At 47.2% G+C, this 14,742-nt stretch overlaps 8 protein-coding genes and 1 non-coding gene across 9 annotated transcripts; 6 read left to right on the top strand and 3 right to left on the bottom strand.

Moving 5' to 3' along the window:
• Positions 1 to 631: 631 nt before the first annotated feature.
• tRNA lies at positions 632 to 705 on the top strand. The gene has a single exon. It is a non-coding gene; the product is annotated as a tRNA-Val (tRNA).
• Positions 706 to 1,683: 978 nt separating this feature from the next.
• Positions 1,684 to 2,914, top strand: FMAN_13589 (uncharacterized protein; the record flags this gene model as incomplete). The annotated part of the gene is made up of 5 exons (XM_041833076.1): positions 1,684 to 1,818; positions 1,865 to 2,154; positions 2,213 to 2,407; positions 2,459 to 2,702; positions 2,750 to 2,914. The coding sequence occupies 5 exons, from the start codon at positions 1,684 to 1,686 to the stop codon at positions 2,912 to 2,914; spliced, it is 1,029 nt and encodes a 342-aa protein (XP_041683475.1).
• A 1,686-nt stretch (positions 2,915 to 4,600) lies between these two features.
• FMAN_13588 (uncharacterized protein) lies at positions 4,601 to 5,790 on the top strand (the record flags this gene model as incomplete). Its single annotated transcript, XM_041833074.1, has 3 exons — positions 4,601 to 5,498; positions 5,552 to 5,708; positions 5,757 to 5,790. The coding sequence occupies 3 exons, from the start codon at positions 4,601 to 4,603 to the stop codon at positions 5,788 to 5,790; spliced, it is 1,089 nt and encodes a 362-aa protein (XP_041683474.1).
• A 604-nt stretch (positions 5,791 to 6,394) lies between these two features.
• On the top strand, positions 6,395 to 7,315 carry FMAN_13587 (uncharacterized protein; the record flags this gene model as incomplete). Its single annotated transcript, XM_041833073.1, has 1 exon — positions 6,395 to 7,315. One exon carries the CDS (start codon positions 6,395 to 6,397, stop codon positions 7,313 to 7,315), a length of 921 nt encoding a protein of 306 aa, XP_041683473.1.
• Positions 7,316 to 8,246: 931 nt separating this feature from the next.
• Positions 8,247 to 9,269, bottom strand: FMAN_13586 (related to reductases; the record flags this gene model as incomplete). The annotated part of the gene is made up of 1 exon (XM_041833072.1): positions 8,247 to 9,269. The coding sequence occupies one exon, from the start codon at positions 9,267 to 9,269 to the stop codon at positions 8,247 to 8,249; it is 1,023 nt and encodes a 340-aa protein (XP_041683472.1).
• Positions 9,270 to 9,832: 563 nt separating this feature from the next.
• On the top strand, positions 9,833 to 10,870 carry FMAN_13585 (uncharacterized protein; the record flags this gene model as incomplete). Its single annotated transcript, XM_041833071.1, has 2 exons — positions 9,833 to 9,896; positions 9,978 to 10,870. 2 exons carry the CDS (start codon positions 9,833 to 9,835, stop codon positions 10,868 to 10,870), a joined length of 957 nt encoding a protein of 318 aa, XP_041683471.1.
• Positions 10,871 to 11,131: 261 nt separating this feature from the next.
• On the top strand, positions 11,132 to 11,500 carry FMAN_13584 (uncharacterized protein; the record flags this gene model as incomplete). The annotated part of the gene is made up of 1 exon (XM_041833070.1): positions 11,132 to 11,500. One exon carries the CDS (start codon positions 11,132 to 11,134, stop codon positions 11,498 to 11,500), a length of 369 nt encoding a protein of 122 aa, XP_041683470.1.
• Positions 11,501 to 12,227: 727 nt separating this feature from the next.
• FMAN_13583 (uncharacterized protein) lies at positions 12,228 to 12,641 on the bottom strand (the record flags this gene model as incomplete). The annotated part of the gene is made up of 1 exon (XM_041833069.1): positions 12,228 to 12,641. The coding sequence occupies one exon, from the start codon at positions 12,639 to 12,641 to the stop codon at positions 12,228 to 12,230; it is 414 nt and encodes a 137-aa protein (XP_041683469.1).
• Positions 12,642 to 13,247: 606 nt separating this feature from the next.
• Positions 13,248 to 14,118, bottom strand: FMAN_13582 (uncharacterized protein; the record flags this gene model as incomplete). The annotated part of the gene is made up of 2 exons (XM_041833068.1): positions 13,248 to 13,891; positions 13,947 to 14,118. The coding sequence occupies 2 exons, from the start codon at positions 14,116 to 14,118 to the stop codon at positions 13,248 to 13,250; spliced, it is 816 nt and encodes a 271-aa protein (XP_041683468.1).
• Positions 14,119 to 14,742: the final 624 nt, after the last annotated feature.

Raw genomic sequence — 14,742 nt, 5'->3', positions numbered from 1 at the left:
ATCTCTCGTATCTAGATTCGAGGGTTTGAAATGGAGATCTTTTACGTAGTATCCAATCTTACCAATGTCCCGGAGTTAGGATATGCTTAGGCCCAGCAGATGTCAGGGTGAATAAACTTCTCTGGGGTCATGCCATGGTCGTGGGCTATCTATGTCCAGCGTCGATGCTTGTTGTCAAGGAAAGCCATGTCAAAGCAATACCAACATTGGAGATTTAACTTGATATGGAGCCAAAATAAAAGCAAGCAAATGTTTAGATGAAAATACCGAATACGGAAATTCCTCTAATCTGCAAATACTGTTCCTGCTTCTCAAAATCGCTCTGACTCTCCAATCATTTGAACAGCTGCAGGGTAGGATAGAGCCATGCAGTTGTCTCGCCTCACGGCATCGCGTGAGTCGGAATCCCGCTACAGACTGGAGTTGACAACGACGCGTCACCCAGATACAAAGCCCGTTAGTGACACGAAACACCCCCAGCCAACTCCGTTCCTCCATTCGAACAATGAAATGGTAAGCCAGTGTTCATGGTCGCTCCAGGCGCATTTGAGCTGCCGCCTCCTCAGAGCGCGTCCTTCTGATTCAGGTTCCTGAGACCTTACTCCCTCACGATCTTCCAGCGAAACAGCTAGGTTCCGTGGTCTAGTTGGTTATGGCATCTCGTTAACACCGAGAAGGTCCCCGGTTCGATCCCGGGCGGAACCACGTTTTTTGTCCTTCGGCACTTTGATCTCGCCAAGACGGGCACCATCTTTTTGCCAAGCACCACCAAGTCGTGCTGTTTTCTAACGGTTCTTGTCCGCATTTTTATTAGATCTCCCACGGGGTTCTGTTTAATAATTATTCCGTACTTTTAATTTGGAATTTCTACTTATACGCCCAGTTGAAGCCCTCGCGAGTCGTATACCGAAAGCGGTCAGAGTCATCAGATCATGCAAAATCGATCCCATACGCTGTAGGTACTACTAGGCACCCTGGGAACTTATGGTGAGCCATCATGATGCGTAGAAACATGCAACGTTAACCTTGAGTTCGTCTAGACCATTCCGTTCAACACTTTAGCCCAGGCCTCCCGTCCAAGCTAGCCCTACGCAACCGCAACAAACCCGGATCTAGTAGGGCCGAGCCAGGAACCAGATCAGGCTGGAATTGAACCGTTCTTCTGCAATGCATGCACATACGTCGCACGCAAGTCCATCGCGACTGGCTGGCTATACCGGTTAAGCATCTTGTATCACATCGTGCAACAAATTCCGTGCTTTCACCACAGAATCATGAGGTCTATCGTCTCGAACAATGCCTCACGTCCTAGCATTAACGAAGGAACATAATGGCCTCACGTCGTATGACTGGCACTGCCCCGAATCAAATTTGCTCATTTTCCAAAGGACCACTCAGCCCCGTTGTTCTAAGCACTAATAATCCTTGCTCGCTGGGCTGTTAGTGATAACCAAGGCACGTGCATAGCGAAGGATGGCGCTTGGGAATACGCTTGTCTCGAGCATAGTTTCCGATGCGAAGCAGCGAATGGCGGTGGTAGATTCGAACCACGGTGAGCTGAGGATCGGGCCGTGCGGTGATCCTTTCAGCTACGGCATTTGGTATGTAAAGCTGAACTATCCCAGCGACGATCTTGATTCATCACCAACTGCACTTCACTTCTTTCTCTTCACAAGACTCAACATGCATTCATCTTTGTTCACGCTATTGGTGGTGGTGGCCTCTGCCCATGCCTCATGTGCCCGGGCTACGCGCAAGTTCTCTCTCAAGACAACCTACGACGCCACCAACTTCTTTGATCAATTTTACTTCAGAGATGTACGTTATTGAGCTGACAATCAACCGCACAACTCTGACAAGATAGGCTGCCTACTACGATAGCATTGACCCTTCCTACGGAGGTGATCCCACTCACGGATCAGTCAACTATTTGAGCAAAAGCAAAGCTCAATCTGCTGGTCTTGCCAAGACAACCAACGGCCAAGTTTACGTCGGCGTTGACTCTGTGAACAAGGCTAAACTTCTTGGCTCGAGCAAGACCAGACATGGCAGAGACAGTGTCCGTCTGGAGTCCAAGGCTACTTATGGCAATGGGCTTCTGATTGCCGACATTGAGCACATGCCTGGTACGGCTTGTGGTGTTTGGCCATCCTTGTGAGCTCCGCATCATTGGATGTTTTGACCGGTCGTGATAAGCTAACATTTGTCGCAGCTGGTCGTACAACTTTGACGAGGACCCAGTCGGGGAGATTGACATCATCGAAGGCATCAACGACCAAAGCCAAAACGTTGTCTCATTGCATACATGCGGTGCTTGCAAGTTCACCAAGATCGGCGGTCTTGACGAGCGCCCTAACTGCAACAACGGGGGAACTGAGTCTGAGCAATGCGAGGACGGCACCAACTAGTCAGTGTATCGTGGTATAATACAGGAAAATGAGCTAACTTATGTTCTCAGCGACGGTTGCGGCAGCACTCACGCCTCTGGTTCATATGGATCAGCCTTCAACAAGGGCAAAGGAGGTGTCTATGCTGTCTGGCTTGAGTCTGATGCTCTCAAGATCTACTGGTTCAACCGCCAGAGCATCCCCGCCGATATCAAGTCTGGAAACCCCGATCCCAGCAAATGGGGCACTCCTGCTTCCCAGTTCCTCAGCGGTTCTGGTTGCAACGTTGGAAAATACTTCAAGGGACAGACCATTGTAAGTCTAACAATAGACACAAACAATCAGGTACTAATGCGAAACAGATTATCAACACAGCATTTTGTGGAGACAACATTGACCAAGGCACTTGGAACGAAGAGTGCAAGGCATCTACTGGATCTAAGACCTGTGATGACTATGTCACCAACCATCCTGAGGCCTTCAAAGAGTCATACTGGCTCTTCAACTCTATCAAGTATTACCAATAGTTATTTTAGTTACGATTAGAAGCAAGCGTGTCATCTTCCAGCTTGTATGCCTTGCAAGATTAGCTCAACGAGCTGTAATGTCATAAATGGAAGCTAAGCTTTCCTTGTGGTCTGTTAAAATCTGTTTATTTGTCCGAAGATCGAAGACCCAGGAAGTTAGATTTTTTCCGAGTCGTAACGCCAATGCTCTACGCCGGTCTTATTTTCAACATACTCAAGGACTCCTATAATTGCCCCCATTTTATTGACCGCTTCATCGCCAGCATCGCGCCTTGACTGGCACTTTGGGCACTGTTTGAGCTTTATACTGTTATAGTTCCCACAATAATTTGCTTCTCCTTGATACTGCATGCACTTCTAAAATATCACTTTTTCATGTACGTCAGTTGTTCTGATCCAGCTGATGGGTCCGGAGTCTGCCATGGTGCTTCTTTGGATACTACTGAGTCTGTTTCGAGTTGAAATGGTTGTATTTGTGTTTGTTTTTAATTCCCAGGGTTTGCTATACGCTGAAGGAGGCATTTGTGGAGGGCTTTTATAGTCATCGTTGTGTTCCATAAGAATCTTCAAACTATAAACTATATTCACTGTATTGGTTGCTTTCCGAGTAGCTGTGATACTCTAGAGTACTGTTTGGCCATTTATCAATAGCTAGCGGTGAAGTCCGTGAATGGTGCATAGGACTCTGTGATGCAAGATATATATTTAAGGTCAAGGAATACTGCAACTTTAGATGGACCATAGTCAATGCCTCTTAGTAGAGCAATGAGTTCATGAGCTGGATAGATCAATACAAAAGGACACAGGTTAAGCCTTTCTTGTTCAATCGCCATCTGCTCTTTCTCACCGTCATGTTGTTCAGAGAGAAGTGTATTGGATGCCTGAGATAAGAAATGTCTTTGGTCTTGTCTCAGAGGTTCAAATCTTCTGTGAATATAGACGTCGGCATGGCGATACTGGGCGTAGTATTTGAGTCACCATTAAAATCTTGAGCTGATGATTCCTTTTATATATTCAACATATAGTCACTGGTTAAAGTCCTTGGCCGTATGCCATTGAGATCTGGCAATCCGCATTTCCATGTCCATTATACCATATCGGGCCGAGCCTAAAATACAGAAGCGAACAAATCCGAAAATCTGTCCCTGGCTGCTGCAGAGCGAAGGTTTGTGGCTGAAGACTTATCCAATGGCCCGCGACCGATAAGGTGCCTCACAAGACTAAAAGTCAATAGTTTTGGGTCGAACCAATAGCTTCGAGGTAGATACTGTACATGAAGCTTGGCAAGAAGAGCTCAATCAGCCCAAACCAGCAGCAAGCAAACGGCATGGGTAACAAGAAGATGCTTATAGGATGCGGATACTCATGGAGAATGCGTTCAATGATGAAATAAGTAGCTGTTGTAGTAGTCAAAACAAGTTACCAGAGTCTACCTGATGCATTGGATGTCTCGGGGAACTACACACCCCCTGTCGATGATTCGCTGGGTTCAAAGTTCGTGACTGCAAACTACTGCAGGGTTGTGCATACGGCTTCCCAACCGGGTTTCCCCTCATGACCTGACGCTAGCCCTCCCTTTTCGCATATGCCAGCTGTCAAAATATCTCACCTCCGCTTGGAACGAAACGCTTCCCTGTCCAACCCCCGGCTGAACTTTGCTCAAGTTATCATATAAAGTTTGCAAGCATGGCAGGGTCACCTCCAACGTCAAAATCCCCTTCCCCAAAGGAATCATCGCCAAAGGAATCGTCACCAAAGGAATCTTCACCCCACGAACAGACAGCACCACTGGAGCCCGCTGAACTCGAAGCGGATGAGGGGAATATCGCGGACAATGATTCAGCCCTCGGCGAAAATGATGCTGGGAGCTCCACAGCTTCGGTCGCCTCTAGCATTTACAAGTTCAGAATTGAAAATGGCAGATCATACCATGCGTACAAAGATGGCATCTACGTTGGCCCAAACGATAACTCGGAACAAGACCGCCTGGATCTTCAGCATGCACTTTGTCTCCTTACTTTTGACAACCAGTTATACCTCGCGCCCATTTTTCAAGAGGGAGAGACACCGGTGAAACGGGTCTTGGACATCGGCACGGGTACAGGGTGCTGGGCAATTGACTTGGCTGATGATCATCCTGAAGCGACTGTCATAGGCATTGACTTGAGCCCGATCCAGCCTGCATTCGTGCCGCCTAACGTCGAGTTTCAGATTGATGATGTGGAAGAGGACTGGACATTCTCAGAGCCATTCGATTATATCTATACCAGGTTCATGACGGTCTCGCTCGCCAACTGGCCACGGTTCTTCGGACAAAGTTTCACGAATCTGAATCCGGGTGGCTGGATGGAGGTCGTGGATATCCTTCCCCCAACCTCCGATGATGGTACAATGGCTCCTGAAACGGCTCTATACCAGTGGTCAAAACTCTTGCTTGAAGCTACAGAAAAGATGGGTCGACCCTTCGGAGAAACAATGACCTACAAGACACAGATGGAAGCTGCAGGCTTCCAGAACGTCACACAGCGCGTTTTTAAATGGCCACAAAACCGTTGGCCCAGGGAGCAAAAGTATAAAGAGCTAGGTAAACGAATACCTCCTGGTGCCATTCATAGAATACAATCTGACGAGATTTAGGTTCTTGGACCCTCGAGAATATTTCTAGCGGTCTCGATGGGATTAGTAGTGCTCTGTTCACTAGAGTCCTAGGCTGGTCGAAACCTCAGTTGGATGTTTTCCTGACTGATGTTAGAAAAGATCTCAAGAACCCCTCCATCCACGCATATTGGCCCATGTGAGTGATTAACCTTGACCACAGGGAAGACAACTAACACGAATACAGATACGTCATATATGGACAAAAACCTCAAGAATAGTGTGAGCACTTGATGACATCATGAGACCTATTCGCGGAAAAGCCGCCGAATGAGAAGAGAAGTGAAGTAACGAACAGCCCCAGATTTGTCACGAGTGAAGAAAGCCAGACACATGTAGATAGAACTTAGTTTATGTCAATTTTATGAATAAAGCAGCGTTGAAAACAATATAATATCTGACTTTGTCTGGCTTAGTGACTACACCACACGGGACCTGCAGTTCTGGTGACAAATCAAAGCGAGACCTTCGCGGAGTTGCTCCTCGCATTAATCAGACACGGAAGAACACCTAGGCCGCCCCTTCATGCTATTGGTTCTTACGTACATGATTATCTAAAGCGGATAAATTTGAATCCTTCAAGGTCCAGACTATAATGGATACCATGGTCCTCGCACGAATAGAACGTATCGAGGGTTGAGGACTATTGGAGTAGGACGTCAAAAGTCCGCAACTCCGCACTTTGACATAGGACAGCAACGAACCATACCTAGTTTATAAACCCGTATAACTAGGCCTATTGAACTTCAAAGTAGTTCATTAACAAACGACTAGAATAACTTCATAGTAACACCAACCGAAGAGGTCATTTTTCACGATTACACAATGTCACATAACGTCGTTTTTGTCACCGGTGCTACCGGCTCCCAAGGATCCGCTGTTGCAAGACGACTCCTTGAGCATGGTTGGATCGTACGCGCTACGGCTCGTAACATGGACTCTCTAGCCGCTAAGAGACTACAAGACCAAGGTGCTGAAGTTAGCCTTGGCGACTGGGACAACGAAGCAGTTCTCAGAGAGGTCCTCAGCGGATGCACACACGTATTCATGAATCTGGTACCGAATATCACAACATTCACTTCGGAGATACCCGCAGCGAAACGCATCATCGACATAGCGAAGGCAGCTGGCGTGAAACATATGATCTACTCCAGCGGTATGGCCATCAAAGACATGGAAAAAGACAAATACCATGACCCAGAACACCCTGTTGGACGCGCCCATGGATGGAAGAAAGAAGTAGAAAATCTCGTCAAGGACGCTGGATTCGAGAAGTGGACAATTCTCCGAGGGGGCTTTTTCATGTGTAACTTCCTGGCGCCCAAAGTCAATATCATGTGCTCTGGTCTCGTAGCGAGCAACGCATGGTCAACTGCCTACACCCCACAGGAACAGCTACCAGTCATGGATGTCGATGACCTTGCAAAGTTTGCCGTGGCGGCTTTCCGTGGGCCAGACCGCTTCAATAGGCAGACCATCGAGATTGCAGGTGAGAAACTCTCGCCAGATGAGATCATGCAACAGCTAGGCGAAGCAAGCGGGAAGCCCTTAAAAGCTATTTATCTGACGGATGACGAGATCGAAGTGAAGAAAAATGAGGATATCTTTGTCGCTGTGCAGTTGATGTCGAGAGGTTTGGGAGATAAGGTCGATATAGGAGAAGTTGAGGGCTGGGGAATCCCTTTGACAACCTTCAAAGCGTTTCTTGAGAGGGAACGCTCCTGGGTCGAGAGCACTTTCAAATAATGAGCCAATAGCGAGCGCATGGAGATTGGTCTCATGTCAAGTCTAAATACATTTCATAACCTTTATATACACTTGAAAGAAATATGTTTCGTGTCATTTTTTTGAGGCTACATTGCGCCACCGCACACAAATCCACAGCCCTACCAGCGATAAGCTTTCCAATAGTCATCAATCCCTAGGTAGTATTGTAAACTAGTGGATGCTATAGGATGAGCTGAAGGCTGAGGGAATAAACTTTAGGCAACTGACCTCAGCAGGCAAAAACGTCGATATCTGACCTATGGGAATGTTCCAACCAACCTGTGGTCTTCAACTACGCTTATATACTTTCCTTGGCTTGAATAACTGCCTGAAGGCTGTCGTGTTGGCCTGACAAGAACGAGTATAAAGTCTCGCCCTTCCCCCCCTTCTTCCACTTTCTTTTTCTTCTTCCTCATACATCCTAGTGCATGGGTCTTTTCCTGCTCTGTGAAGCAATAAGCTGAGAGAGGAATTTTGCTGGTTGAAATTCTTTCATAAAGCCACTATATCTCTATGCTGGTTCGCCCGGTATAGGAATTTTTGGAACCTTTTTACTGACTGACTGCCTTCATTACTTTCACCGATTTTTGATGCATTGGGTCTTCACATGGCACAAAATATGGAGGCCGATGATGTTTCCTCTGCTTTTACCCAAAGGCGCTGGATATGAGGCTATCTCATGGAAATCTTATTCCAATTTATTGGATGATGCAACGATTGCAATGCTGGAACATGACGGGGACTGACATGAACTAAGGACACCTGACGAATCGTAAAAACAACTGGACGTGATTTCATCCTGCAAAGTTTCCATATGGTATGAACGAAGTTGTAAATGAGATGTAATTTGAAGCCAGGAAAATTGTAGAGCTGGCTGGTGATTTGTATACAGCTGATTAGCAAACCCATGTCAAATGTCTGCTGTGCTATGGTTGTTCCACTTCTCCACCATCTTTAGAGAGTCGTCCCAAAGTCTCTGCTCATCCTTGGGGTTATAAGTGTGAGAAACATACGTGTAAGAAGTTGAAACACCGTCATCTTCGCCCCGTTCCGCAGCACTACAGTTGGTGATGTAAACCCCCCCTCTTCCTTCCCATTCTCTACCCACAGCAGCGACCAAAGTACTTGCAGCCGCTTGCTCAAGGCTCTGAATCTCATTCAATTTGTCACCAATAACTCCTGCCATCACTTCCTGTGGAATATGACGACCAATATTGGAGGCAACCAGTCCTGGGGCAACGCTAGTCGCATGAATGCCCTTGTAGCCATATCGACGCTCAATCTCATTGGCCATGTAGGTATTGGCGGTCTTGGAGCGGGCGTATGCTTCCCAGGGCGTATAAGCTGAGGCACCACTGGCCTCATAATTGTAGTCGTTTGAAGCGGATATGCCTTGCATGCGATGAGCAGTAGCTGACACGACAACGACCCGAGACTGGAATTTCTCAGTTGACGCTTTGAGAAGGCTAGGTTTGAGGAGCTCAAATAGGAGGAAGTGAGACAAATGGTTCGTAGCAAACTGCTCTTCAAAGCCATCGGCAGTAGTCGTGAGCTCTGGGACGGCCATGACACCAGCGTTGGCAATTAAGATACTGAGCTTGTCGGTCTTAGTCAGGATGGTCTTTGCGGCAGCTCTAACACTATCCATAGAGCTCAGCTCAAGCTGCACAAGCTCCATCTGATCCGGGTCCCAGAAATCAGCGAGAGCTTCCTTGGCCTTATTAAGGTTTCGGGCAGTGAGGAAGAGCTTGATGCCCGTAGCAGCAAGAGCCCGAGCGGTTTCTATGCCGATACCGGATGACACGCCAGTGATGACTGCTGTCTTCCCAACGAGTTGGTTCTGCATTTGCTCATCCTGCACCACCTGCAGAGCAGTTGGCCGGCTGTCACCTGGGCCTTGGGGGTTGGTGTAGAGAGAGGCGTAACGAGACATCTTGTAGCTGTGAAAACTAAATTCGAGGAGCAGGTTTCTTGGAGTGAAATTTGATGTTGGATTGAATTGACGAGACTTTGGTCTGATACTGCAGCTTCTCCTGAATTTATAGTAGATTTGTCGCGACCTAGTACGCAGCCCAAAATCTATTACCTAAACCATCGTGCTAAGTCGCTTTTCAAGTCCTGATGACATTTTTACCCAAAAGAGAGTTACCGAAGGATTCTAGGTACGCCATACATACTACGGGTTGCTTGTACGGAGTCATAAATGGTTGTCAATGGCGCATCATCGCCGCGCAAGGAAACGTATAGCAAGGATTCAAAGAATATTCGCGATCGGATTTAGCAGACACCATCCGAGGATGACTTTTTATCTCGATTCGTATTAGCGTGACACACTTCGGCACGTCAGCTCACATGGAGACTTTATCCGTCACAAACCCCAATTCGACCATGTTTTTGATCAACGCTTACATTTTCACTACTTTCGCTATAGCCCAGGCCTTTTGACTCATCACTGCAACTGGAGTTTAGCAAAGACCATCGTGAATTCCATCGATTATGGAAGATGCTGAGAGAAAGCAGCGGCGTAAGCTGCAGAACAGGATCAACCAACGAGCTCGCCGTAAGTAGTTGATGGACAGTCACGATTACAATACTTCCTATCTTGGAAGCTGGCCTAACTATTTCCGACCTTTGTATGTAGGAAATCGCATGAACAGTGATGACACATCCAAAACCCGTGCCAAGCAGCAAAAGCCGACATTCGGAGTCAAGCTCTGGAGGGTGGATGAATTCGGCCTGGAGGCCGGAGCCGTCAACGATGGATGCTCCATCACTAAGCAAGACCCGAGATTGTTTTTTACAACGATATACAAGGGCACATTGAGCAGCACAGATGTTGAATTATACAGCCAGCAGCTCGACATGCATCAACGTCTACAGGCATTGACGGACGGGGCCTCTCCTCTCTCCGACCATCTTCTGTATCTCATAAACTACAATGCCTTCCGAGGGCTTTTTCAGAACAAAGTGACCCTCTCACAGGTGACGGATCATCTTGCACTGGAAGAGGGTCGAATCGAGAAATTGGATGTAATGGTTGGCCTGAAGCGCGATGCTATTTGTGTCGAGACGGGCCTAAATGTACCGCCTCATCTTCGTCCTACAGCGCTGCAATCAACAAGGGCACATGCAACCTGGATCGATTTCATTCCGTTCCCGAAGATGAGAGACAATCTCATCACTCACCATGATCATTTCAACCACCGGTTACTTGTCACTGACATAATGGGAGATCTCCTGGAAGACATCATGTTCAACAAATATGGAGAGGGCACTGGGCCAAGAGGACGGCGACTTGTGTCAAGAGGGAAACCTGGCGACTATGCTTCAGACCGACGTGGCTTGATTATCTGGGGAGAACCGTATCGTATGGAGAGCTGGGAGGTGACGCCTCGGTTTCTGGAAAGATGGGGATGGGCTGTCGAAGGATGTCCTGAGCTGATGAGGGCGACTAATCATTGGAGAGCGTTGAGAGGTGAAGTTCCATTGGTATTTGAGAGGAGTAACATAGGACAAGTCGAAAATCTGCAGTAAACATAGGGCCCGGCGTTTGGTTTGGTATTTGTGGAACCTCGACAATTGATGTATCAATGACATCAACCATTGCCATGATTGACGATATATCGGCTTCAGAAATGTCGTCATTACTTTCGCTACAGTAACAACCTATGAAACAGCCACGATTCTTCTTCTTCGACCATTCAACATTAATTTCCACATCAGACATCCCAAATTTCACAAAAATTCCAGATTCTTCTCAAATACATCCTCTACTCGTCTCAGTTCTTCGAAACCATGACCATCACACGCCAAACCCTCTCCTCTTTCAGACGCATCCCGACCGTCACATCCGCGCTTCGATCCCGGCCTGTGCTGAACCCATACACCTCTATCCGCATGAACTCGGGCAAGGTCAAGACACCAGTGTCCTCCGATCCCAACCACGACAAGAACAATCCACCAGTCGCCGATCACTCAGACGGAGCCATGGCTTCGCTGAAGGGCGCACCGGGAAAACGCGATGCGAGCTCGTTCGAAAACCAGAACATGACACAGAAAGAGAAGAATACCAACAGTCAGAATGCTCAAGAGCAGGATAGCAGAGAGGGAAGTACTGGCGAGGCGGGCTATTTCGAGAAGTCGGGCAGGAAACCCAAAATGTAGAGCGCCTAGCCTATTCTTATGTCGCATATAAAAGCAATCTCAAGGTCATCAAACTGGAGATCCCATTCATAATGTATCCAGTCCATGAGTCGTTGTCGAGGTTATACTGAGTCGAAGCCTGCTCATTGTTACACGTGTGCACGTGATCTCTGCACAGATTATTTTCACCGTAATCTTGTCACCAAAAAGTCAACATTCACAGCACTTTACTCCTAAAAAACCCTTGACCTACAAAAAAATGTGCGGGATCGTGCCTTTTGTCAAAGGCCTCTATGAGGATCTCATGGAAGCCATTGATGACCTCTTCCCAAACCGTTCTGCGGACTCGACACCGCTTGTCAATAATCGCCAACCGTTTCAATTTCAGCAGCCCCATCAACAAGCGTATACCGTAACAGCCCGCCCGGTCGCAGAAACTCATCGCCGAGCGACGGAGAGGCTAGAGGTCAGAGCTGCGTCCGCAAGGATGCCTTCGCCACCGAGAGGAGACCCTACACGATGATCTTGAATGAGAGTGTAGAACATGCAGTCAGCCAAGCTGATGCAGCGACGCGCTGTTTCATCGAGACATTAGATGGCCGTGGGGAAAACACAACGATCTTGGTAAATTGGAATATCGGCGTTTCTTCATGAGCTATTTTACATACCGACCAAAGAAATCCAACGCGAGAACACCATGTCAAAACCTGAAAATTGGCAGAAACCATTGTTCGCCCTCATATACCCATCAACCTTCAAGCTCACAATTCATAAAGTGTCGACAGAACCCAATGGCAAACTTCTTCGCACTCTCCTCATCAAAAGGATCATACTCGTCTTCTTTGGGCGTAGGCCACATAATCGCCAGAATCTCTCCGCCTTCCTCAGCGATAATTGCTTCGTCATCACTTCCGACGCGTCCTATGAGAGCGATGATTTCTTGATTTGACCAACTTCTGCACATGCGTACCCGAATCAATCCCTGCTCCGCAGGCCCAGTCGTCATACACATCCATTTATCGTCCATATCCTGAGGACGATGGCCTTTCATGAGGTTTCTCATATTTGGGCCTGATAAGCGGATGCGCCATTCTGCGCTGGAGGGGGTTTCGATAGATTCGACGTTGATGCGAGAGCCGGTGAATCTCTTTTTGGTTGTCATGGTGAAGGCTTTTTTTGGTTGGGTCTCTAGATTTGAGAGTTGCAATAATGAAATGATGATGCTTTAAAGACATTACGTTGGATGGAGGCAAGGAATATTTATTCGTTTATGTTGTGATATCCTGCTTGTCAAAAGTGTTTACAGTCAGCTGAGTCATGCCGCTTGTCTGCCTACGCTTGACTCCGCCTCAATAGAGGATCATCATTTGAAGCAAAGCCTCTTTTTGTAGCTGACTAAAATCTCACTGCATTAATTTCAAGGATCGTAGATTATCGCAGCGCTAGATCCAATAAACATGCCTCAGATTTTGTTGTGCTTGATATATCTCGTTGAGATATCATAAGCTTTAATTATCGATCAATCAGATTTTGTTGTAACGCGAGGACTGGGACAGCCCACAACGATTAGATGCGGCACCAAGGTACTGCCACTCCGTACTGCAATATGGGCTGTAGGGATAAGTCTATACCACGCGACTATTCTAACTTTCTTCAATGGCCAAAGGAAGCATTAGGAGTAATATGAGCAATTTTGAGACTTAGGTCTTCGCTTTAAAGTATCTCAGAAGGTCCTTTGGAAAATCGTATTCATATTGGTATTGCACCATCAAGAACCTAACTCGATAGCATCCCATCCTCCCTTGACGTGCTGTGGCACTATACCACTACTATTGTAGAATGGAATAAAGGCTACCATAACCAGTAACATCAGAAAGGCGTCAAAGATATATATCATGGCCTCATTTTCGCTGATGAAACCATGGAACCCTTGCATGAATTCGATTGCACGAACCAGATTTCGAATCCAGACTGCTACAACCGTTCCAGCCAACGCTGCTGTGAAAGGCTCCCACCGAGGACCATTTATATCATGCTGTCCTTTAGCTTCCCTCCAGAACTTATAGACCAGGCCTAGATAAATAGTCAAAACTATCAATTGAAAGACAAGGCCGCCTAAAATCACATGGTCTCCAATCTTCATGAGGTCGAGATTGCCGGTGACCTGGACGAGACCACCGCCGATCTGAGAGCAGAAAGCCACGATATCGGTAAGAATAAATAGTACTGTTATGCTGCATTTTCGATTAGGTCGGCCGAGGATACAGTGTTTTAGTCGCCCTAACGTGACGTATATGGTAGCACAGATAAACACCGGTGCGACAAGAATGAGCATGAGTTGCAACATGAATGGCCTGGGCGAGTTGGGTAGTTGACCGGCCCAAGCGCGACCATAATATCCAAATGTCTCGCCTAAAGGGACTGTCAGCCAGAGTTGCGATATTGACGATAGAGCGGCAAGGCGCACATATACTACCAAGGATCATGGGGATAAAAAAGCGCCTTTTGGTCTGCACAACACGGACGATGTGTACGCATGTGACAATGGCAAAGCATGCCATGAAGCCATAGCTAGCTGCAGTCGAAGGTGTATATGGGTAATAGAGGACCTTTCCATCCTCGAACTGAACTAAACCCATGATTGTGAAAGGAGGGCGGATTAGAGGAGTTCAGGCAAGAATGGAGAGGGAGAAGTGCAAGGTGCGATTAGGTCATCTTATAGCTGATGCTCTAGAACAAGCTTTTGCACTGATATTGCAACTAGTTGCAAGCTGGCACACACATTCTCGACAAAGGTCCTCAGGAGTGGAGTGCAATTTGGTCGAGCTGTGCGAATAATCAGCGATTGGCTACAGTCCCCCCTAAAGCCGGACCCTCTCGGTTTCTCCGGCGGTAGTTCCACGGACACCATCCAATGAACAATGTTGAGAATTAAAGCAGATTGAAATCGTGACGTGTCCTTCACGAAAAGAATAATTTGCCGACGGCGCTTGGAAAGGAGAGACCGGGAGTGGATAATCATGATTTGTTGAGCCCACATGACGTAGGAGGTAACGTCCATGATAAGCGAGTGTTACAAACACGTGAGTGTTACAAAAATCCCTCAACCTACAACATGTCTACGTCGTCAACTGTTTCTTCACCACCCAATATGCCTGAATTCAATAGTGAAGCTAATGTTATTCTCGCACTTCGTGCCCTTAAAAATGACCGAAAATTAACTCTCCGACGCGCCGCAAAGATCTATGAGGTTGATCCAATGA

The sequence above is a fragment of the Fusarium mangiferae genome (assembly GCF_900044065.1).
Source record: "Fusarium mangiferae strain MRC7560 genome assembly, contig: FMAN_scaffold007, whole genome shotgun sequence".
Taxonomy (NCBI): Eukaryota; Fungi; Ascomycota; class Sordariomycetes; order Hypocreales; family Nectriaceae; genus Fusarium; species Fusarium mangiferae.
The sequence above is the reverse complement of the archived record's forward strand: the minus strand, read 5'-3'. Positions and strand labels throughout refer to the sequence as shown.